This window comes from Tenrec ecaudatus, chromosome 2 (assembly GCF_050624435.1).
Source record: "Tenrec ecaudatus isolate mTenEca1 chromosome 2, mTenEca1.hap1, whole genome shotgun sequence".
NCBI lineage: Eukaryota > Metazoa > Chordata > Mammalia > Afrosoricida > Tenrecidae > Tenrec > Tenrec ecaudatus.
The window spans coordinates 285,557,324-285,583,111 of NC_134531.1; the positions used below are offsets into that span (position 1 = coordinate 285,557,324).

A 25,788-nucleotide genomic window follows, 5' to 3' on the forward strand; every position below is an offset into this window, starting at 1 on the left:
CCAGGCCCCATCTGCCACTTAGATGGGCTCAGAGACAGAAAATCCATGTGCCAGAGAACCATTTAAGACCGGTGATTGGCAAAGCCAAGAACAGAATGCACTAGAGACAGGAGATAACTTAGAACCATCTCCTTTAACCAGGTGGAAGAGAAAGTTGCCCCATCCATGGTCAGAGAGCTTATAAGCCACAGAGCTACATGGGAACCCAAGTTTCCTGGTTCCCGGCTCCATGCCTTTTCCCTGCTGCCCGCTGCCTCTCCCAGCCCTGCTTGTCCATGCTTTCAGCTTTCCTCTTCCTGCCTCTATTGCCTGCCCGCCCTTCTTTCTCCACCTCTCCCTTCCTCAAATCCTGTGTTCCCTCTCATACTGACTTCCATTTCTAGTCTTCTTCCTCTTTGATTGCCCCTCCTGTTTCTACTCTATCCCGCTCCTCATCGGCTTTCTCGTTCCTCTTTATTAAGTGAAGTCTTCTCCCCACCTAGTTGTTACTCAGGGCCAGCATCCCCCACCCCACCCCCACACACTCACACATCAACCAAGTTCTCTCTTGTGAGTCTACACCCTGGGCCAGAATCCGAGTGGCTGGCTAGGAGACATTCAGCAACAGAGTCAAGGAGTAATGGATGCAGTCCAGAAGAGCAGGCTGCACCCAACTCTTACTGAAATTGGATGTTTCCCTGAATAAACGTTCTTCATTTTATTTATTTATTTTTTGGAGGTGGCATTCTAAATGAGAAAAAAAAAATGAAACAACGAAAGATTCCTTTCTTTCTTCTTCAGAGAGGAAATGGCTCCACGGGCGAGACTAAGTCCACTCAGTGGCTGTCCACTGAGGACATTCTACGTGCTGAGCTTGTGAGCACAGGGGAGACGGTGCCGAGGGCAGCCGGGTCCTGCCACTAAAGACCAAATAACCCGTGCGAGGGAGAGCGCGTAACCATAAGTTAACATGGTCATTTCAAAACCAGGAAGGATGTAAAGAAATCAGTGGGATCATCGTGATAACATGGTGCCTCTGGCCAGGGAAGGCACAGATGTAAATCATTAAACAAACAGCCTCTCACACTCTTCTCTGCTCCCACCCCAGGCCACAAGGTCCTCTTCCCAAGCAGTATTTCTCAAGAGCTCACATGCATCCAAATGACCTGGGGATTTTGTTAAAATGCAGCCGCTGCCTCGGTCGTTCTGGGATAGGACCTGACCTTCTGTGCGTCTAGAATGTTCCTTGTGATACCACAGCTGGGAAGCTGGTGAGGCCCATCATGGAGTAACTGAACTGGAATCTTGGTGGAAGGGAGAACCCAGGTTACCAGGCTAAGAATCATTGATGCTAACATACATTTCCACCATCGACATAGCCTAACCAATACCATCTGTTTTATTTTCTACAGGACCTAGGATAAATTGGATTTGTTTCTGCTTGAGCCCCACAGCCACCCATGTTGATTCCTAACTTAAATCCCAAGGGAACCACTACACACACTCGATTTTGGAAAGAAAATGGTGTGTTCATAGCTATTGCCAGTAAAGGGAAAACAGGACAAACCATTTAAAATCAGAAGCTGCTGAACATTCCAATAAATCGTCCCCATGCCTGGGTTGACAGGGATTTGGCCAACGGAATTCTGGGTCACCTTTACTGATCTGCATAAAGGGTCCTTCGATTTCAGTATTGAAATTAGAATTTCATTCTCAATCCCCTGTTCCTCTTTTCTATTCTTTCAACCCCCTTCAGTGACTGCCCGCTCGAGTAAATATCGCAGGACTTTGGGGTACATAATTAATATTTTTAAGAGAATCATCGTCATTTGCAGGAATTGTCCCAATTTTTCCCTGCCATATCGAATACATCTACCACCGCCCACATTTAAATGTTATCACATCTCCTTTCACATGGTGTGTGTGTGTGTTTGTGTGTAGCCTCAATCCACATTCATTAAGTCCTGGTTTTGTGTTCATTGTCATCTGGTTGAGACCGGACAGAGCAGATCGGGATTCCAGGCAGTGATGTTTATTTGATGACAATTATTGCAACCCCACAATGTAGTCATACCCTACATATTCGTCTCTGTGTTTAAATTTTCCCTTCGTTCTTCTTTGGATTTCACATAGTTGGTTGCTCTAATGAGTTCATGCCTCTCTGGTACGGGCCTATCATTCAGCTAAAAAGTTGATCCAAGTGGTTAGATTCAGCTGTAGGCCTGAAGTCCTATCTAAGGACCAGAGCACAGGGGTCCCATGAGTCGCCATCTGACCAGTAAACCTGCTCTGTTCAGTTTGCTTCCATAGTTTCCCCAGTCTAGCCAGACTCTCCTCTGGAGATCCCTTTTAGAGAGGTCAGCAGGGGCCTGGGTCTTGGGGTTGTGGAGACTGAGTTTCATCTGTTTCATGAGTCCTTCCATATCTGTTTGTTGGCTTTTTACTCTTTCTTTGCTTCCAAAGAAACCAATGGTTGCTCATTAGATGGCCACCCATAGGCATTTAAGACCCTACTTGCTCCTTCCAAAGTAGGACGGAGGATATTGTCTTGGTGGGCTATGTGAAGTGCACTGACCCTGGTGTCCCGAGGAGAAGTTTGGTGTGCCCTCCCCGGATGAGCTTGAGTGTCTATACATGTCTCTACTCGTAGATCAGCATCATCGTCATGAGGACAAGATTGGGTCTGTGAGAGTACTGACCTGCATTACCTTGGGCTCTTGCTCTCGCAGAGTCTTCCTTTGCCTTGATCATACTGGGCTGACCTCCCTTTATTGTACATTGCCTTGTGCTTTATCCCAGTGGCTTTGAGTCTTCTGGTTAGTGATGTGCCTCCTTTCCCTGACCATCATGGGGAACTTTCACAGAATGATGGTTTCTGACCTTGCAGTCTGCTCTGTAAAAGTTCACAGCCTTAGAAACCCAGTCTGACAGGTGCTCTATGAGTTGCAATTCACCCTAAGGCAGTGGGTTTTTTTGGTGTTGTTTTTGTGGTGGTAAGGAATGTTTTTGTTTTACAGTAGCGGTTTCATATAACCTTTGTCCTTTGTGATTCACTAATTTCATAATGTCCTTCGTGTTCATCCACGTTATGAGGTGTTTCACACATTCATTGTTATTCTGCTATGGTGCCTAGTATTTTACTTGTGGCCACTTAACTTGTCGACACCTTTCTACTTTTGTGAATAGGGCCGGGATGCACATATCCCTGCTCATGTCGTGGCTCTTATCCCTCTAGGATCTAAACTCAAAAGTGGGATCGCTAGATCATATGGTATGTCTATTTCCAATGTGTAGGGAAGCACCAGGCTGTCTTCCACAGTGCCCATCAGCTGTGGATAAGGCTGTCAGTCTCTCCACACCTTGCTCACATTCGTTTTTTTCGATTTTGTGGACCTTTCCAGTGAATGCTCTGGTCAGACATCTAACTGTTCCACTTCTCTAAAGCTTTATTGCATGTCTGTCGGCTGCCTGGGTGTCTTGAGTGAAGTGTGTGATTATGTCATCCACCCATTTGTTAACTGCATTACTTGTTTGTTAGGTATGTGTGTGGTTTTTGAGGTATGGCAGTTTTCTGTAAATTTTTAGATTAGTCCCGTTTGATAGGTCACTGACAAAAGGAAGAAAAACACCAGTCTTGAAGTAGTTAGTTTATTGTGCCAACCAGGCCAGTAAACACATGTGGACATAATTGAAGGGTGGAGGGATAAATGGCTCAGTGAGCCTCGCCTTTCTAGTTCTCGGGTCTCTTGCTTTGTGATGGTTGGATCAGGGTGCAGCTGCCTTAGCCAGTTCCCTGCTTCAGCTGGCAAGGCTCACTTCCTGCAAGACATCCCCGAGGAGAAGCCACATGGACCTACCCTGATACAGCCCGGGGGGCTGGAGCAGCTGTGTGGAGACCCCTGCCAGCACTGAGATGCTTACACATTCACTGACTCTGCTTTCCTCCTGCAGTCAGTGTCATAGTGTGTGATTTGTGAGATGGAGGAGGACTTTGTGGATTGGTGTTGGACATATGGATTAATGACCTAATGTTGGACTTGTGAGCTTGGGCAGCACTGGGTTGGGATGTTTTCTTGATGTGCACTTAACCTTTATATAAAACTCTCTCTTATACATGAGTTTCTGTGAATTTGTTTCTCTGAAGTACCCAGACTAACACAAGTTCTCTTTTGATGAAGTCTTTTCATGCATGTAAATGTTTCATGTTTAGGAGGCCCCAGTCATTTAGCTCACCTTCTTTGTGTGTGTGTGTGTGTTTTCATTCTTAATTATGTTCGATCATGTATTTATGTCACATATAAGGAGGCTACATATGATCTCTTCTCTACGGGAAGGAGAATCCAACCTCACATCTGCCCAAGGATGAGTCCTAGGAGGGAGAATCAGACAGGCCTCCACCCTCCAACTGTCTTTACCCCCTTCTGACATCAATCATCCCTCCCCACGACACTTGGCTTCTCTACTCGCTCAATAATCTGTTACAATGGCCACACAGAATTCACAGGCAATGCTCACAATGGCGAGAGTTTATTGGGGAAGTCACAGGAGCTTTGGTGGTGTAGGTTTCACACACTGGGCTGCTGACTGCAAGGTCAGCAGTTTGAAACCACCAACTGCTCTGGGGGAGAAAGACGGAGCTTTCTACTCCCATAAAGAGTCATTAACTAAGTCTCAGAAACTCACAAGGGCAATGCTACCCATCTTATAGGGTCACTATGAATCGACATCAACTCGATGGCAGTGAGTTTGGCTTTGGTTTATCAAGAGGAGTTAACACGTCACATGAAGTCCGGAGCAGAAAACAGATCAAGATAAAAACAAAAACCACCTAAGTCTGATTCTCCTCATTGCTCTACTTGGTCATGCCGGCAGGAGTGTCTCTCTCGATTCCTCGGCCTCTCAGCCATGCAGGCCCTCGGCCTCTGCCTTGTTACATGGGTCTAGGAAATGCACCACTGTCTCATGGTCTTGATGCGGCTCTTTGGCTCTGTGTTGTGGTCTGGCTCTGTGTCTCATGGTCCCTCTGCTGCCGCCTCTGCTACATCTCCTGCCTCCACCACACTCGTCGGGGATCTTGCTCTGCTGGGTGACTCTTGCTTCTGAGGTGGCTCCTTTTGTGCACAGCACAAAGGCCTAGCTGACCAATCTCTGAGTGAGAGTCTTCGACACCTTATTTTTAGGAGTGGGAGTTACAAAAATGATGGATCGAAGAGCCATAACCAGTGGGTTTGACTCCTCACACTAAGTTTGCCCCTATTTTTTTTAATGTCTTTTATAGTTGTAGATTTTACATTTAGGTCATTGATCCATCCTGAGTTGGTTTTGCATATGGTGAGAGGTATGGTTCTTATTTGAGTTTTCCGACCATGGAGATCCAGTTTTGTCAACACCGTTTGTTAAAGAGACTCTCTCTTCTCTCTGTTTAATGGGTCTCAGCCCTTTGCCAACGATCAACTCTCCATAAAGGTTGACACCAGGGCTCTCGATGCTATTTCATTGATCGATACGCTTATCATTATAGGAGGACTCGGCTGTGTTGACTGCCTCACCCCTATCGCAGGTTTTGAGAGTGGGAGAGTGCAGCCTCCGACTTTGTCCCCCTTCATTTGTAGTGCTTTGCTTCTCCAGCACTGATGCCCATGAGCAAACTTAGACTGATGGAAAATTAAGACACCCGGGGTGATGAGGCATGAGTGCCTAGCTGCTTCGTCTCATGATAATTCTTATTTTCTCACACCTTGTTGTTCTTTTTGTTGGTGCTTTTAAGTTGATTCTGACTCACCCTATGGATAACAGAACAACATCCCCCCCACCTACCCCCAAGTCTTAGAGCAGCATCAGGGCTATGTCGAGCCTATTGTTGCAGGCAGGCACTATGTCAATTCATCTCATGGAGGGTCCTCTACACACACACACACACACACACACACACACACACACATACACACACACACACACACCAGGCCCCGGCACCATCCACGGACTCTCTTTTATCATGTCTGATGCATCCAGGGCTCCGACCTCCTTCTCACGGTTCAAAGGGCTAAATGTTTGAATCCAGGCTGCAGTGGAAGGAGAAAAGTCTTGTCTCTTGGAGCTTCTGACCCGAGACAATCTTTAAGTGGCTTGACCTTTTGCTCTCTCTTCCCCATCTTTGCTAGCTAGTTTACTTTTCATCTCTGAAAAGATTCTCTTGGGGAATCCTGTCTCAATAAAGCTAAGACGACCCTTTCCTAAATGGATTTATAATGATTTAATGGACGGGAGGTTTGTCAACATATATTTGGGGGGACGTCATTCAATCCATAGCGTAAGGTTACTTTGTGGATGAGGTGACACCGATATAGCCATGTATATAGGAGCCCTGGTGGCAGAGGGGATCGACCTGGTCGCCAGATGGTAACCACTGGCAGCTCCTCAGCAGGAAGACTGGGCTTTCTACTCCCATAAACAGTGACAGTGTCAGAAACCCACAGGGCTCACTATGAGTCAGCCTTGTCTCGATGATGGTGAGTTTTATACTTCATTAGTAGATTAGACTGAAGGGAGGGGGTGGAGCACAAAAAAGGGAAATTGTTAAATTTGTGAAATAGAAAAGCACTTCAATACTAGAGTCCCTGTTAGGCCCTGTGTCTATACAACTCTAAATTATGTACCCCTGTAAGGGACATTTTAAAGTATTTTATTTAAAAGGCCATTTTTTTCAAATTATGCATTAGTCAAAGGAAGAAAATTAGAATCTTAGAAACCTACTACCCAATGATGACTATAGCATAGTATCTTGACATTTCTTCTCCTTTCCATACATAATAAAGAGAAAGAAAATGAAAGAATATTTTCATTTAAATGCCCTGCGAATACTTTCCTATAATTATTTATATTTTATGTTATATTAATTAGTTTGCTCTGCTATGCAGTACAGCAGTTGTGGACAGCAATTGGGACAATCAGTCAAAGGAAAAGTTTTCCAATTGCCAATATGTTAGGCACTACAGATGTGTGAAGCTAGTCAATATCTCCAATTTGTCACAACTTAATTCCCTCCCTGGTAATTTACATGTCTGCGTGTCACCTGCTCAAACCGCACTCATGAAGAGGTTTTTCTATGCCAGGAATTGTGCACCCGGTGATCACTTAATAGTGCCCATTTAATTTAAATTACAATGGACCCTAGTAAGCATGTTTTATGAGCCCTAAGGTTTATATTTTGTGCTGATTCTTGTCTTTAAAACCACCATAAGACTAATTTTTAATATGTACCAAATACTGTAAATTTCAGTTTATCTTCATCATTTCCTCAATAAATGAAGGTCAAACTGTTAATCTTTGTTCTTTGTTTTTTTTAGTCGTTTTATTAGGGGCTCATACAGCTCCTATCACAATCCATACATACATCAATTGTGTAAAGTACATTTGTCCATTCATTGCCCTCATCATTCTCAAAACATTTGCTCTCCACTTAAGCCCCTGGCATCAGCTCCTCATTTTTCCCCTCCCTCCCTGCTCCCCTCTCCCTGCTGAACCCTTGATAATTTATAAATTATTATTTTGTCATATCTTGCCCTGTCTGACATCTCCCTTCACCCACTTTTCTGTTGTCCGTCCCCCAGGGAGGAGGTCACATGCAGATCCTTGTAATTGGTTCCTCCTTTCCAAACCACCCAAATCTTTGTTCTTAGAAAGCATTTGTGGCTTCAAGAAAAACAATGGGAGCGTTACACAGGGGGAAGCAAAAAATGTATCTGAGGAAAGTCCAGTCTAAATAGGATTTGCTGCCTATGAGAATGATCAGCATATGTGATGAGGTTTGGCAACCCCAATGAATACAGTAATGTAAGCGTGTTTTACATTACGAACGAAACATAGTAAGCCTGTTCTATTGTGATAGTGTCAGATTTTTAAGGCCATCTGGTTAAAAGCAAGCCTCTGAAGAGAATTGGTCTAGTCCCAGAAACTGTTGGTGATGACAATGGCTCACAATGACTTGCTTTCAAAGAAAACACCGCTCCCCACCCTCCTCAAAGACTCTAGTATCTCTGCATCATTACTTTGGCCATACACTTAAAAGCTCGCGTTATCCTTCATAGTTTGTGCCTTTCAGACCCTTCTGACCCTTCCACCTGTGAACATGTTCTTTGTGGCAACAAATGACTGGAAGAACGCTATCATCGCTCCTGTGCATCGTGGGTCCTGAATATGCACGCAGACAATGATTTGTTGATTGGGTGAAGCTGTTTAGTTCTTCAACGTGGACATAGGAATCTGAGTTTTTCTTTCCTTTCATTCCTCCCTTTGATGATGTAATATCACCCAAATGTTTCTCACAGGTCATCTTCAGAGCTTTGTAGCCCTCCCCAAAGTAAGTGTAATAGTTTTGTACCCCAGTCCTTCCACAGTGATTTGAAAGAAAACTGCTGTTAAAATTGTAATAGCCTGCATTATAGGTAATAAATACACTTTATAAAATGAATCACCTAAAATCAATGGAAATACAAATTGTTATTATCCATTTTCACTAATGAATCAGCTAGTTGCCAGTTTGCAAATAGCAAAACGTGTCTTTATTTGATTTAATAGCCACAGTGTTATGTTTATGGATGGAAAGCCACGCAGAGAATTGAGGAGCAGTGGCCATTCATGTTGAGGCCCTAAATTCTGCTTGTGACTTGATTTCCTTACTCTTTTTTTTTTAACCTGTGAACATAGATCATGGCCAGGCCTGACCATGGCTATATAGAAATTCTAGCCTATAAGATATTAAAAATATTTTATTCTTGCAAAATTTATTTAAAAAATACATGCTTATAGGAATCCAACACTATGTTTCCTCACTAAAGCCATGGAAGGGATCTATTTCGGGCAAGTTAGAAGGCTGAAGAAGCAGCTTCATAGCTTCATGGTGAATACACTCCTGGGTTTACATACCCAGCAAACTGGGAAATGAACATGTAGTGAATCCCCGATCAGAGAAAGAATGTAATTTAATTGTGCATGACTAGGGAAATCAGTTTATCATTTATGTCATGTTACATAAGAAAAATGCTGGACAAACATTGTATATCCATATTGGTGGATCATTAAGAGATCTATATGTTGCCCAATGGATGAGATCATCATATATTCAATTAGATTCCATATGAAGGACTGCTGATATAATCTATAGACTAGTATTGATCATAGACATGTTGTTAGAATAAGAAGTGAGAACGAACAAAAATAAAAATGAAATCGTTTTCATTTTTCTATACAAAACCCATCTAAGATCTTCAGATTCATTGGTTGGATTATGCTGCCGACTAGCTTACTTGATTATGTTTACAGAGTGATAAATAGCAATATAAGGAAATAGCGGGAGGATATTATTAAATCCTTTTGGGAACGTTTCATGGAAATGGTGGAACTGCGTTTCAGAGCAAAGGTTGGCATGAAACACATTGTGTAGATCGTTTCCGTCTGAGGAGCAAGCAATCATCTGGTTGGCACAGGCCTGAGCAGTGTTTCCTTCCCCTGTTCGCCCTTGGTGTTGTGCCATCCTATGATTTCAGTGTGGATGTGCCTGTTATGAGCCATAGTGTTTTCATTGGCTAATCATCAGGCCATTCCTCTTACTCTGTGTTAGTTTGGAAGCTGCCCTGAAAATTATACCAGGCTTTTCCATATACTAATACTTATGATGTTATGAGTCTACTGAAAAAGTTAAAAATAAAGCTTATCAACAAGTTTTCACTATCTGTGTCCACTGTTCTTCATAAAGACCCACTGCTTCATTCCCTATTGAAGCTGTTTTGATTACTTTAAAGCAAGATGGGTACAGAGACAGATTACTTAACTAATAAGCAATTACTCTTACAATGAAAGTGAAACTAGCGACAACCAGTTATGACTGCCATAGCTGCTGTTTGACATCTGCGGGACAAAGTTGGGTGAGCTCTGAAGCAGGCGTGCAACAATACCCGGAAACCTCATTTTCATTTTTGTTCTCTCTCAAGTTCAAGTATGGAGTGGGATTAGAAACCTCCATTGAGAGTTCCTGCTGCGAGGAAATTCTGATCCGGAAATTATGGTGATACCCATCTGTACAGTTGATCGCTGCTAATTCCCACTTAAGAGTTTAGGGTATTATATTAAACAAAAGGGGGGAATTGAATTCTTAGATGAGGACACAAGTCTGGGGTTCTTAGACATCTCTCTCTGTGTTTCTGTCAGAATAGAACGCAGAGTGGAGGACCAACCTGTGACCTCCGCATTCCGATGATCAGGGTTCAATGCCTAGTTCAGCCACTTGCTAGCTATTGACAATGGTTGAATGCCAGATTCCTTATCTATAAAAAGGGAAGGGGAAATTACGGCACTTACACTATAAAGTGGGTATGATGATTAAATGGAGAATCCCCACAAGGTACGTGGCACAGAGCCTGGCCCTTAAGAAACCCTAAGATAAGCGCTATCTATTATAGGACCATGATAGCATGAATCTTGACAAGACCTTAAAGACCAACCATCTAAGGCCCTCCTCCTTCTATAGGTGATACCACATAAACCAAGTGAAAAGTAATAACGTCTCCCAAATCCTACCCATTGGGACAAACAGAGTAAAACCCTGGTCTCTATCATGTGCAGTGTCCTTCCCCCTGTTATCCTATTGAGAATGTAGGACTGAGAATGTTCTAGAAAAGTTCTGGTTGCTATTTCCAAACAATAAATCAAACATTGTTTGAGTGCCGCTAAGATGAAGCAAGAACAACACAAAACAAAACACTGGAATCAGGATAAAGCAGAGTACCTTAAACGAGACATACAGAATTGCAGGGATGACGTTAAGGTGAGGATTGGGAGACCCGCCACGTTGACCACTGTTTTGTCACTGATTGTGGACACCGTACCCATTGACTTTGTTCCTATTCTCAGCGTGCAAAAACAGAAAGGAAAATGTTATCAAATGCCACTGGTTGGTGTCAAGAAAAGCCAATAAAGATGATTCCTCTCGGAATATAAAACTGTTCCATAAAAGCTTAATAATCAACAGTATTTAAGCAGCCTGCCGCTGAGCATCTGACAGTGTGCCCGTGTTTTATTGACGGCGTTTATGGACTTTTGCAACCCAAGCTTTCGCTCTTTATGAGTTGTGTATAAATTTGGGAAGTGGTCGAAACCGCATTTCAAATCAAAACCACTTTTGAGGCACCCTGCCAAAAGTCTAAGTATCATAGGGAATTCTTACATCTGGCACACAGCTCAACGGAAGGGGATCTGCCCTTTGGAGAACTGAAAATCTTATGAAGACCAGGAGCCTCAGCAAAATGGTATTCTGGAGAAGAAAGTACATACAGAATCCCCCACCACCACCCAGCATATGGGCCGGATATTTTCCTTTATTGCATATGGTTATCGTTAGAGAAACAATAATTCCCATGTGTTTCTTCTCTTAGCTCTTCATTTGACTACAGAAACACACATTGCATATAACCTTCTCACTGCATTTATCTAATGCATCTTAGTTTAGGAAGCACTTTCTCTTCCATATTTTGTCTCACGCTGCCTTGGTATCTAGATGCACTCTGTGGCTACGTGCACAACTGAACTGCATTAAAATGATCTATATGTTTGCTTTTCGACACCACTCTCTGAATGCCATCCCATCTCTACTCCCAAATTAACTCCTGGAGGTCAGGGACCATATCTTATCCTTCTTCATGGCTCCAACACCTAGCACAAGTGAAAGCTAATTGGTTGGGGAGGTGCTATAGTTTATTGTGCCAGCCTGGCCAATAAACACAAGTAGGATTAACTGAAGGGCAGAGGGATAAATGGCTCAGTGAGCCTCACCTTGGTTGTTCTGTGCCTCAGTTTAAAGGGTACACTACCTGTGGGATGCCTAGCCTGTGGACTGTGTCGCTGTAAGTTGAGGTCCCTTTAAGCCCACACGATTGGAATGTTCATCTCTGGAGCTGGGGACTGACAGTTGATGACAATTGGGGACCTGCCTTGCTGTTTGCTGCCTGGGTATATATAGCCCAGCTCTCTCTACAGAAGGGGACTGGCAACTGGAAGCTCTCAAAACTTGAAGGACTGCTAGTGTCTCACTGCTTTATAATTTAACTGTTAATTTCTTGTATTATCTATCTGTATATTATTTTACGGTTTATTTCTTGAATTATATATCTATCTCTATAAATATATTTATATATAATTACTAGCAATCTGGTTTGTCTCTCTAGAGAACCCTGTCTAATACAGGAGGGGAAAAGGAGGGGTGAGAGAAGAAGAAATTTATTTGCCCCATAGAGGAAGGCGGATGGGCATTCCTTCCATTCAGAGGTAATCTCAACTTGAAAAAGGACTAAGCGTATGGAGACAGAATGCAGCAGGCAGCCTAGATCAACACACAGGAAGTCTAGATGACTCAGGAGTTACTCCTCCTACTTCTCCAGTCAGCCCCCTAGGGCAGCCAGACACTGATGGGCCCCTGGGGGTGTGTTACTTTGGTAACATTAAATCACGGAATCACCAAATCACTGCTGATTTATACTTCTTGCTGCCATTGAGTCAAAGTACTGACTCATAGCGCCCATCTAGGGCAGTGTAGAACTGCCCCTGTGAGTTTCTGAGACTGTGACTGTTTATTGGGACAGAAAGCCCAGGCTTTGCCCTGTAGAGGGACTGGTGGTTTCAAACTGCTGACCTAGCTGATGAATGCCCAACATGTAGCTCCAATGCCCCCAGGGCTCCTGTGCCATATACTAAATACTGAATTCTGTCACTATAAGCTAAGAGTCGAGCTGCTCTTCAGGAGAAAGACGAGGCTTTCACTCTAGTTCATTCAGATTTACAGGTTCAGGAACCTTCCAGAAGGGCACCATGGGTCGGAATTGACCTCATGGCAGTAGATTTGACCTTGGCTATTGGGGAGTAAGTAGTGCTAGCGGCACTGTGGGTTAGGAATTGGGCTGCTAACCACAGGATGGTGGTTCAAATCCGCCAGTCGCTCATGGGAAAACACATGAGGTCGCATATTCCTATAAATATTTATAGTTATAGCAATCATGCACAGAGTGCTTATGAATTGGAATCAACTCAATGGCAGTGGACATGATTGGGGGGTCAGTGCCGTGTAATGGAGAAAAATGCTTCTTTTGCTTAGAGACAAGGGAGTATCGTGGCAATGCTAAGGAGGAGACCCAAGAACATACTCACTAAAGGAAGCTTGAAAGTTTGCCCCTAATGGCTGAAAGCGGACAGTGCCCATGGGTATCTTAAACACTTCTCTGTATATAAATGAACTATCATTACAGATACAAGGAGACCTTGAGTTGTAGTCATACAAGGAGATGGTAGGCAGGGACACATGGATGAAGCAAGGAGAGGAATAGATGAAGGATTTCTAAAACAAGAAAATAAAATTAACAAAATGATGCCAAAGCTCCTAAGGCAAATGGCATCCATCTGTAACAAATCCAAGCATAGTAAGTAAGCAAAGAATAATATAACAAATTTATAATTCATTGAAAAGTTTTGTGTCTGTTAAAGCAGTGCGAAGATCTGATCTGAATTTCCTATTAAGAGAAGTGACTTTTTTTTCTTGGGTTCTCTTTTTTGCCTTGTGTTTCTTCTCACCCCACATCTATCCTCTTAGATTCCCTCTGTACCATTTCCAGAAGTCATAGAATGCTCCAGTGACCGACGGTAGTCACACATTTCCAAAGAGTACACCTCAATTAGAAGTGCCATCTTTCTACCCTGCATTAGAAAGCAATCTAATGGGAGATAGAAGACAATGTGGAACAGGGTCCTTGGGATATTTATTTGGGTCTGATAGACTATTGATAGATTTCCGTATCCCCTCCAGGTTCTAAGCTTGTCAGAGAGAGTTGGGCAACAAACTCACCAAACCCAAACCAAACTCACTGCCATTGAGTCCATTCTGATTCATAGTGACCCTATAGGTCAGTTAGAACTGTCCCTGGGAGTCTTTGGGGAGTAGAAAGCTGACTGCCTCCTCGATTCCAACTCCCGACCTTGCAGTTGGCAGCCCAATCTGTAATGACTACACTCTCAGGACTCCCTGTCAAGGAGAGGAGCAGGCAGGTCTCCCAGATTACCTCGCCCCCAAAGAAACTAGAGGCAGCAGTATTTCAATATGTCACCAAGAAGACAAACCTACCCAAGGCTAAGAAACAATGTAAAATAAGTTTCCCTTTGTAGTTACCTTCTCGTTGAATTTTACCCAGACTTTCAACTGCCTTGCACATTGTAAAACCTGATTGATGAACGCATGGTTCCATTGGAGTTTGTAATATTTAGGACTGAGCAAGACCTCTCCATTTGCTTTCATGGATCAGGCACATATTTAATCAAACAAATGAGCAGGGTAAACAAGATTCAAAAAGGAATATATGAGAGTGAACAAAGTACCATCTATAATTAAATCTAGTCTCTCTTCACACACTCAACACCCGGCATCCATGGGTCACTTGCTACAGTCAATATTTTCTTAATTCATTTAGAATTGGTGTAACTGAAAAATGTTAAGAACTGCATTCATTTGGAAATTGGCATAACTTCAAAAATAATAGATTACTTCTTTAAAAACTGTATTTTAAGTTTTCATTAATTCAGACTTTCATTCTATAAATCCAAAGTATTAACTTATGCCTGACATATAGAGAAAAAGACGTCAAACCTACCTGCCGATCCACCTAACCTCCAAAATTCACTAAAAAATATTGTCAGGCAATGTCATGTATGTTCTGTATTTAAAAACATGAGTAATTTTGAAGATTTGTGAAAATAATACAGCGAGTAGCCCATTTGCAAAGTGATGTTTTATCGGATGATCTAACCTTAGACCTAAGTAAAGTGTTAAACAATGTTTGCTTTGCTGAGTACATTAAAATCGGCACCTTATTGTTTATCACAAGTCTTACCTTGTCTGGCGGGAAATTCCATCTCCCATCTTCTTAACCTCAAAATCTGGCCTCTGGGGCCAGGTATAGCATTAGAATAAATATTTTAAATTAGTTATTGATACAAAGGCGTATGTGATTTATCTGAGTGAGAATATGTCAAACAATCCACTGGTGACACCAATGGTTAAGTGGTGACTTACTAACCAAAAGGTCAGCAGTCCAAACCCACCCAGAGGCATCTGAGAAGACCTTATAGTGTGCTTCCAAAAAAGGCACAACCAGGAAAACCCTATGGAACAGTGTTACTCTGGACACATGGGGTCGCTATGCATCAGAATCAACTCAAGGGCAATGCACAGCAACAGAACATGCCAATAATAATAAACTCGCAGAGTTTAAGGATAGCATCAGAGAAATGGACCTGATCATGTCTAACTCTCTCAGTCTGATTCGCCACATGCCAAACCTTCCAGACAACTCTTATTGATTGAATCTCCTCTTGAGGGTAAAATCTGACCCAGCCCAAATTTGGACCCTTTTGCTTCATTGTGGGGCAAAGGCACAATATCCGATTGGACGGGAATAAAGCCAGCTCTTCAAATTGGCACTAAAAGCAACTTAGTGTAAAGTTCTAGGTCATGCTAGACTAGAGAAGGTACTTAAAGACTATGTATGGGTCTTCTTCACCTCTGTGCATGGGCTGGGCTGGGGGCAGGTCTCATCTCCAGAAGTGACTCTGTTACATTTATCTTGTTCTCCTGGGAGCTCTATTCCAATTCTGCACAAGTTCTTTGGGAGAATAATAGTGACCACATTGTGTCAAGTTATAGCTCCATTTAGACGAGAATCTAGTTTGCTTGCTTTGGGTTTCGGTCTTCACACTCAGCCCTCAACTGTTCATGCATATGCTGGACAATAGGGTCTTCAATAATAAAATAATATGCTTGCCTTTGCAACCTGTTTTATCTTTGGGGGCTTTCCTTTTGTTTTTGGCAGCATAATAAGGCTTATTTTCTTAATTATGTCTGACTCAGATTAATGCTACAAGTAACATTAGTTGAGCATTCACATACATTCACACACCACACACCAATTGGTAGTGGGGAGAATGCCCAGAAACATATTGTAAATTAGAGAAAGCTGGTCTGAGATTATGTTTTTGCTGTTGGCAATTCACAAACGAGATACTCTAGATCAACCCAGAGTCTGCTCTGTTTATTGTAAGCACTCCATGTAGCCAAATAATCACATTAACTAATTACCACCAGGAGACCTGGATAGACTCAGTAAGTAAGCATAAAACCAGGTCTATCCACACACCACTTAAAAAATCAAACAATCTAGGGTTATCTAGTTGGCTGGTACATCTCAATTCATTATCAACATAATGGCCAGATCTCTCCACTACTAGGAGCGAGCTACAGAGACCTGCCTAGAGTTCCTTAGGCTTGGAGATTTTGGGGGATGGACTTTAGCTCTGTCTCTTTGGGGGATTAAGCACAGCTTCCCCTGCTTTGAGAGCCTGAGTGGAAGAGACAGCTAAGGTGTAACCTGCTAGGGGAGAGGCTGGAAGTCCAATTCCACCCAATGGTGCCTTGGAAGAATGGCACGTTCTTGGAGTAAGACGGTTCTCCAACAATCAGCCACTGAAAGCTCAGGGAGCACAGTTCTAGCCTAACCTCGGGAGGCAGGGAGGTGGGTGGGTGGGAGGGTTACAATGATTCTCTCATTTCCTGAAAACACTTCCTAGCCTTTTTCCTTTCACTTGAAAGCCCATAAAGCGCAGTCTTTGGCATAACCCCCTGTTGATGCCCCTTGATGCCCACTCACCTATCTTCTCTTCCGCTTGGCTGCTCTCCGCAGTCTCCGTCGGAGGCTGGGCTGTTGCCTTGGCAGCAGCATCCTCGGCAGCAGGGGTGGTGGCAGCAGCAGCATCGGTGACGGCAGCAGGCACATCGGCTTGTTTAGGCTCCTCCTTAGCTGGGGCGTCATCGGCCTTGGAGGACGGCAAGTTATCAGTGGAAGCTTTAGTGGCACTTTCTGTCTCCGCAGAGCCAGCCTTCTCCTCCGAGGGGGCAGCAGCCTGAGGGGCTGCCTGCTCAGTGGCAGCATCAGGGGTGCCCTCCCCCTTCTTCTCCTCAGAAGGAGCATCTCCGGCTTTGCCGGTCTCCTCGGACTTGGGGCCAGTAGTTGGGGCTCCATCGGCGGTGGTAGGACCATCTCCCTCCTTCTTCTCCACCCCATCAGCGACAGGGACTTCCTCCTTCTTGTTCTCATCAGCCTCGGCAGCTTGGCCATCCTCCTTCTTCTCCCCTTTGAGCTTTTTCCTTGTTATGTGTCCACGGAAGCTGGCTTGGATTTTGGTGGCAGCCTTGTGAGCTTTATCTTCTGGTTTGATGCCATCCTGCTCAATCTTTTGGTCCTCTTCATTTTTTTCGACCTTGGTGAGAAAAGGGGAGAAATAAAAGGAGAAAATGGGACGATGCTCTTTACCTTCAAAGCACAGGATTCAACAATGTTCACGGAGTGATTTACTGCGTGCTGAGCAATGTATTTGGAGCTAGGAAAGGAAGCGAGGGAACTGGGTGGAGAACACACATCACTGGCATTATTCGGCATGCTTCCTTTCCCAGGTTCAATGGCTCTCCATTGCCAAACTTAAATCAGCTATTTTAAAAAGCAGGTACCCGGACCATTGAAATCGTATTTGGGTTGTTTTTTGGTTTTTTTTCTGTTTTAATAGAAGACTTCCAAAAGATACAGCTTTTTCGGACTTTCTGAAAAACACTGTAAATTTTTATGATTTTATAAACATTATAGAAAAATCCCTTCTTAAGAGCTCCAGCGCTAGCAGGAAACCAGTAGATTCCACCCAGGTATTGTCCAAACTGCAAATGAATTTGAGGGCTTTGAGGGATCAAGTCAGAGGGGGCAACAAGTCAGAATATTAATCGCAAATGATACACCCGCCCTTGCATAGTCCAAAGCCAATAACAAGCAGGCTAGATCTTCAACATATAATTGGTAAGTGGCCATTCCTGAGTATTTTGTCTGAACAGGGAAGAAACAGCAGCCACACCTGTTCCCACATTTAGGAAGAGGGGTGCGCACTGGTCAAGTCACCGTTTGGTACTCCTAACCCCAGTCGCTATGGGTTGGCCACAACTCCACAGCAGTGAGTGTGGAGCTTTATCTTCTTTTCTCCCAACCAGCTTAGACATAACACGAATTTTAGATTAATTATCAATAGACAGAAGACTAGCGTGTCAAATGTTTACCTTTCCACTACGGCATGACATGTGCGGCAAAGGGCATTTGTCCACATGGAAGTTTTATCAGAGGATAGGAACAGATGATCTGCTCAATGAAAGAAATTGCCAGCAAAGCCCACGGCATTCTATATGATGCCTGGATCACCAGGGGGCCTTGGCATGGTTGCTGACCTCGATTCTTTCCTTCACTTAACTTCTGAGCATCTATTAGTCGAACACTATTCTGGGCACTGGGGAAATACATATTTCCGACGGTCTTAGGGATCGAGACCCCACTTCTCTATCAGTCTCCTGGCAGGTCCGCCCATATGCAGAAATGCCCACCTATGTGTACCCAGGTGTGAAAACTGTTACCCATGTTACACCATACTTCAAGGCAAAATTTCATTGATTGGTCATTAGAAATCAATATTTCACAATATGTAATCACATATTGCTTTGTGATTCATCACTATGTTTTCATTATGTTCAACTTGTAACAATGAAAAGACATCCTGCCCACCAGATATTTACATGATGATTCACAGCGGTAGCAAAATTACGGTTATGAAGCAGCAATGAAAACAATTTTATGAAAAAATAATTAATTAAAAAGAAAACAATTTTATGGTAGGGGGTCACCACAACATGAGGAACTGTATGAAAGGGTCGCAGCATTAGGAAGGTTGAGAACAAGTGGTTTAGAGACAACTAATAAAAGATTGCTTAGCGTGTATCAAATTTGGTGCTTGGCTCAACCTTGGCCTTGGCCTTGGAATTTGCTCCAGTTGAGGAGGTAGGTCACAGCAGGCCAGCACAGTGATCTGCTTTGCTCAGGTCAGCTCAGCTCGGGCCCAGATCCTGCTAATGAAGTGGGCCCGTAAGACATTACACGGACAAGCATACGGGCCATCCCAGTTTAGATCTATCCACATGCTGGTGGCTATAAGAAGATATTTTTGCAAGCAATACATATGGGCGTAAATACAGCAATAACAATTTTCTGAGGAAGATTCAAGGCATGTGCTTCACCACCCTCATTTAACTGTGTGTTACCCATAGGAAGAAGGGGGCGTCAAGGAATAAGTCCTTTGCTGATGCCTGGCTCCCTCCTCCTCCCCCCAGTGCCCTGCTGTGACACTGCTCTGTTCTCTGATCACCACCTGCCCGCTCTCCTGCTGCTACTGATGTCTCCCACTGGGAGACACAGAGCACAATCTGGGGCAACAGAGCAGCTGTCCCTGCCAGGAACTTTCTGCTCCGAGATGGAAGCATAACCCTGTTAAATTAACAGTTGTGAATGGAGCGTGGAGCCAAGATGCTGTTCATTTATTTTACTCCATCCTGGGTTTTCTGAATGAAGCCCCATCATAGAGGCTAGGACGGTGGCACCTGGGCATTTGCTGCCAAAGGAGTCTTGAATGCAGAGGGTGTAAAAGACTAGCTTAGCATCTATCACTCGTTATGAAAACGAACACACCATGATTTCAGTGTGGGCAGGTACATAGAGAAGACCCTCGGGTGATTCAAAAACGTCCAGTTTTAAAGCCCTATTTTTTAAAAGTATAATAAGCAAGATGTTAATAATAATAAGTATAATAAGTAATATGTTACAAAACATAAAAGGCAGAAAGCAGCCAACACATTGCGCATGGTAAAAAGAAATAAGTTTCACCTGGGTAAGGAAAGAGATCAGTTCAAGTTCGTTCTCTCCCCTCTCACTCAATTTAGCACAGCACTTGTGACTTTGATAAGGGCATAGCTTGTGAGCTTCAATGTCAAAGTTGCTACTTAGAACATCCAAGACCAGACTTGAGTATAAGCAAGATTGGGTGCAGAGCCTCACCTGAACACTCAGTGGGAGGAGGGAAGCAAGAGAGAAAGTGGTGAGGGCCTGATGAGGGAGACCAGGAAAAACCAAAGTTGGAGGAGAATAAGGAGGAGAATGCTGCCAGACTCAGGTAACCATCGAAGTGGACAGACCCAGAATGGTACTCAAACATTCTATAAGCGTGCAGTGCATTCTGGAGACACTGCAGGACCATGCTGGCATTGTTAGGTGGCCTGGAGTCCATTATGACACATAGAAACCCCATGTACAATGGAACAAAACACCACCCAGGCCACCACCCTCAAAATGGTTATTGTTTCTAAATCCATTGTTGCAGCCACTGTGTCAGTCCACCTTCTCAAGTGTCTTCCTCTTTTCCAATGACACTGCCTTTATCAAGCATGGTGTCTTTTTCAGAGGAGCGAGTCTCTCTTAATAACATGTCCAGAGTATGTGAGACAAGGTCTCGCCCTCCTGGGTTTGAAACCATGCTTGGCTGTATTGCTAGCAAACTAGATTTATTTCTTCTCCTGGCAGCCTGTGGTATTTTCGGTATTCGTCACCAACACCATGATTCTAATGTATCAATTCTTCTGCAGTCTCGCTTGTTCACCATCCAGATCTGATATGCATACGAGGCCACTGAAAACGCAGTGACTTGGGTCAGGAACACTTGCACTTAGTCCCAAGAGTGTTATCTTGGCTCTTTAACCCTTTAAGGGTGTTGTGCAGCAGATTTGTCCAATGCACTATATCATTCTTCAATATATGACTTCTTGGCTATGGCTCATTCTGTCCTAGAGGGTCGCTACGAGTAGCAGTTGACTCAATGGCACTGAAATTGTTTTTTGGGGGTTGACTTCCATGAGCATTGATCATGGATCCAAGTAAAATAAAATTCCTGTTCTCTCCACTTATTATGACATTGTCTACTGGTCCAGTTTTGAGGATTTGGGTTTTCTTTACATGGAGTTGTAATTCATACTGAAGGTTACAGTTCTTGACCTTCATCAGCAAATGGTTCAAGTCATCCTTGTTTCAGCCAGCAGGCCAGGTTGTCTTATCTGCATGTCACAGCCCCTATGCTACATTTTTCTTCATACAACCCAGTTTATTGGATTGTGTACCTAGCAAACTGATTGGATAACTGTGGTAAAAAGATATGAACCGCGCACACACACGCTTCCTGATTTTAAATCATGAGATGATCCCTTGTTTTTCTTGAACAATTACCTGAAGAAATGCCTCCTCTTGGTCTATATACAAGTTCCACATGAACACAATTAAGTGGTCTGAAACTCCTATTCTTCACAATACTATCCTTAATTTGTTATGATGCACACAGTTCAGTACCTTTAAATAATCAATCAAGCACAAGTAAACATCTTTCTAGAATTCTCTGCTTTCAGTCAAGAACGATCTGATGTCAGTAATGAATTCCCACATTCCACATCTTCCATTGAATCTGGCTTGAATTTCAGGCAGCTATATTGCTGCAACTGTTTTTGGACTATCTTCAGCAAAATTTTGCTTGCATGTGATATGAATGATACTGTTTAATAATTTATGTATTCAGTTGGATCACTTTCTATTGGAATGGGCACACATAGGCATCTCTTCCAGTCAGTCGGCCAGGTGGGAGGTTTTATGTATGCATGGTTTTTTGAAACACTTCAACTGATCATGGATTACAATTCATGCGGCCTTATTTTCCCTTATGCCAGTGGTTCTCAACCTTTCACAGGGGTTCCTAATTCATAACAGTAGCAACATGACAGTTAAGAAGTAGCAATGAAAATAATGAAAACAACATGAGGGTCTGTATGAAAGGACTGTGGCATTAGGAAGGTTAGAACCACTGCACTACGTCTTCAGTGCAGCTAGAACGTCTTCCTTCAATACCATCCGTTCTAGATCATATGCTACTTCTTAAAATGTTTGAACATTGACTTTTTTTATTTTGATAGAACGACTCTGTGTTCCTTCCATCTTCGGCTGATGCTTTTCTGGACCATTTAATATTTTGTCTATGAGATCCTCCAAAATCACACAATCAAGGCTTGCATTTGTTTTCTTTCATTCATTTAGCCTAAGATATGACAGGCATGTTCCTCTCCTTTGACTTTAAAACTCTACTCTGCACATTTCCTTATAATGCTCTACTCTGTCTTGTTCTTGCCTTGTGCTTTTTTTCTGTTCAGCTCTTTTACTGTTAGCATTTCTTCCAGACGTTTTAGCTGCTTTTTGCTTGAAAGGAAGTTTCTGAGTCTCCTCTGACATCCCCTTTGGTCTTTCCCCCTTTCACTGTAGTTTTATTGATCTTTGAGCTTTCTTCGTGTATGGTGTTCTTGACGTTATCTCGCAACTCCTCCGATCTTCAGTCATTCGCTTCAGGGAGTCAAATCTGTTCTTCAACTGGTCTCGAAATTCAAGTGGGTCATACTCAAGGTTGTAATTTGCCTCCTGTGAACTTGTTTTACTTTTCTTCATCTTCAATCTGAACTTGCAGGTGAGCACTTCATGATCTACTCAACAGCTGGAACTTAGCCTTGTTTTTGGCTTATTAGGTCTGTGAATATAGTTTATAGAACATAGAATATATTCTGTGGTTGAAGATAAAAATCACAGTGAAGAAGTCGTTGTTCTTGCAAAACCCTGACATCAAGGCCATATTTCCCAACTGTTAACCTCCCTTTTTGTTTTTAAATTCTTCATTCCATTCACAAACATTTATCAACCCATCTTGATGGCATTGTTGGTTGCATGTTTGACCAATTTCAGACTGAGGAAGTTGTTAGAATTCTTGAGTTTCTTCAGGATTGGCTTTTGTCAGTTTGAATAATAGTGCTATTAAGTGGTCTTCCTTGTCGGATATATATGTTGCTCCATCAAAGATGGCATGCACTTCAAGATGGAGGCTTTTTGTTCTTTTGGCTGATGCAGGCAGTGCCAGCCCTCCTCCATCTGTCATTCTCGGCATTGGAAACCATATTGTTAACGGATTCCAAATGGCTCACGTCAATTCATATTGGCTCCCTAATGCCTAGGATATTGATCATTATGTTTCACTTTATTTTTGATGTCTAATTTCCTACAGTCATAGTTCACACCTCCCACATTCCAATTATTCATGGATATGTGCATCTACTTCTTCTCATTTGAGTCATAGGCCCTCAGCAAATGAAGGTCCTGAGATCTTTGATCTGTCCGTATGTTTAAAGCAGACTCGGCTTTGAGACGACAGCTCTTCCTCAGCAGTAATTCGAGTGACTTCCAACCTGAAGCACTCCTCTTCCAGAGCTATACCAGACCAGCTGTCATTGCTGCTCCTACAGTTTTCAAGGACTGATTTTTCCTAAAGTGACTGCCTCTTCTTTCTTCCTTGTCTCTTCTTTGTCTTTCAGCTCACCTGAAACCTGCTCATCATAAGTAGTTCTGGTGGCATTTGAAATACTGATATCATCACGTTTAACATTGTGCCAACATACCACCGTATGGCAAACTGAATGGGCTTTTAAACATAAACCACCCTCTATTCCTAGGCCTTCAAGTATTCACCAGGACTGACCCTCCCACACTTCTGAGATCAGGCAAGATCAGGCATGTACAGGGCAGTATAGATACAGGCAATGAAACACCTGTACCAATGACGATTGCAATACATTTATTAGAGATTTAGGAAAAGTTGACTTTAGAAACAGGATGGGGAAAGACCCTGATTAAACAGAAACATCAAGAAATTATATATATATATATATATATATATATATATATATATATATATACACAAAGCTATAAACTGATTCTGAAACTAGACAATGCTGGATTTTGGATCCATAGATCTGAGTGCATGAAGGCTTCAAAAACTTCATAGAAAAAAATTTATTACCTTTTAATTCAATTTTTCCATGAACCTTTTAAAACCCCTTCCTACTAATATAGTTTAAAATATCCTCTATTCTCTGGTGACTTTATCTTTCCAGAACTAAGAGTAACTGACCTGGGAGTGCATTTTTTGTAGATGCAGAGGAAGGAAATAGGAAGAAAAGATTTCATGAGATTCCTTTCAGGGAGTAAGCACCAAAGCATCAGGTCACTTAGACCTGACATGGACAATTTCCTCAAAATCACAGACAGCATTTGAGCCCAAAGACTCAGAAGTAGACTCGGGACAACCCTTTCAGCTTCTAAAAGGAGCAGTCATGTCTCTGAAAAGTTAAATGACTTGCCTAAAGTCATAGAATGATTGGATGAGTGAGTGAGTGAGTGAGTGAGTGAGTGAGTGAGTGAGTGAGTGGGTGGCACAGCCTGAATTCCTGTCCCTTCTCCCCCCTTTACATCAGGTTAATGCTTTATTATTGCATCAAGAACCCAACCAATAATTGAAACTTTCTTCTAGTAGATGATCTATAAAACATCATGTCAACACTACCATCCACTTATTTATTTTACATACTAAGCATCTATGTTAGGTATTGGATTCCCAGAATACTGCAAACAGTTAATCCTCTTGGCTGCTAACCTGCTTGGAGGTTCAAATTCAGCAAAAGGTATTTTAGAGGAGGCAAAACCAAAAGGCCTGATAAGCTACTTTCAAAAGTTAGCCATTGGAAACCCTATGATGTGCAATTCTATTTTGATATGAATAGGGTGCCCATGACTCAGAATCTCCTTCACACCAGCAGATGACTGGAATTCTAGGTACAGACAGACAGACGAATGGGACAGATACTCTATTAAGGGCTTCCAAAGGTTTGTGGGGAAGATAACCAAGAGATAATGGAGTTTCTTCCTTGAACTTTTAAAAGCCCTTTTATATTTACCCAGGGAGCCCTGGTGGTAATAGTGCTTATGCATTGAACTGATAACCTCAAGGTTAGCTGTTGGAAACCACTAGTTGTGTTGCAGGGAAAAGACAAGCCTTTTTCCTCCAAATAAAGAGTTTCAGACTTCAAAACCTACAGGGGCAGATCTACTCCATCTGATAGGGTTGCTATGATTCAATCAGCTCGATGGCAGTGAGTTTATTTTTCTATATTTACCTAAATAGGCTTTTTAAAAAGTAAACCTAAATATAATAATAGTAGTAGTAGTAGTATGTTTCATTCTGTGTGTATAGAGCTGTCATGAGTCTGAATAGACTCAATGGTACCTAACAACAAAAATCAATCTTTTCCCTGGAATGCAATAGACACTAACCTTACACTTATCTTTTAAGGTATGACCAGCAGTCACGATGTGGGTAATAGCTGGATAAGGAAAGGGAGGGGGAGGAGGGAGTCCAGGTAATTAATGCCTAGTAAACCCATATGCAAAAGACCAAACTCCCTGCCATTGAGTCAAGGCTGACTCATAGTGACCCCTTGGGGTTTTCAAGAAGACCAAACTCCCTGCCATTGAGTCAAAGCTGACTCATAGTGACCCCTTGGGGTTTTCAAGACTGCAACTGTTAAGGGAGTAGAAATTCCAGTCTTTCTCCTGAGGAGCTGCTGGTGGTTTTGAACTGCCAACCACACAGATTACAACCCAACACATAACCATTACACCACCAGGGCTCCTTAAGTCTCATTAAAATATGATTTCTGTTCAACACTGTTTTGCCTCCAAATGGACTTCATACTGGGCCCTAGTGTCTTTTGAAAGGATTTCAAAATTCTTCTATTTTTACATGGGACGGTCACGGAGAACAAACAGGACTCTAATGCAGTCATACATTAAATGTAGAAAGAAGATCAACTTGAGTTGCCATAACTTTTTCAGAAATCGTCATCAAGGTGGCTTAGTATTTTATACTGAGCAATATGTTTGAAGGCCTGTAATC

General features: G+C 42.7%; 1 protein-coding gene across 1 annotated transcript in view; it reads right to left on the reverse strand.

Moving 5' to 3' along the window:
- The window catches only part of GAP43 (growth associated protein 43), a 133,892-nt gene that overhangs the window by 40,558 nt on the left and 67,546 nt on the right, over nucleotides 1–25,788 (reverse strand). The window contains exon 2 of the mRNA XM_075543455.1: nucleotides 16,716–17,325. Coding sequence (XP_075399570.1) covers nucleotides 16,716–17,325 — 610 coding nt within the window. The remainder of the gene's footprint in view (nucleotides 1–16,715; nucleotides 17,326–25,788) is intronic.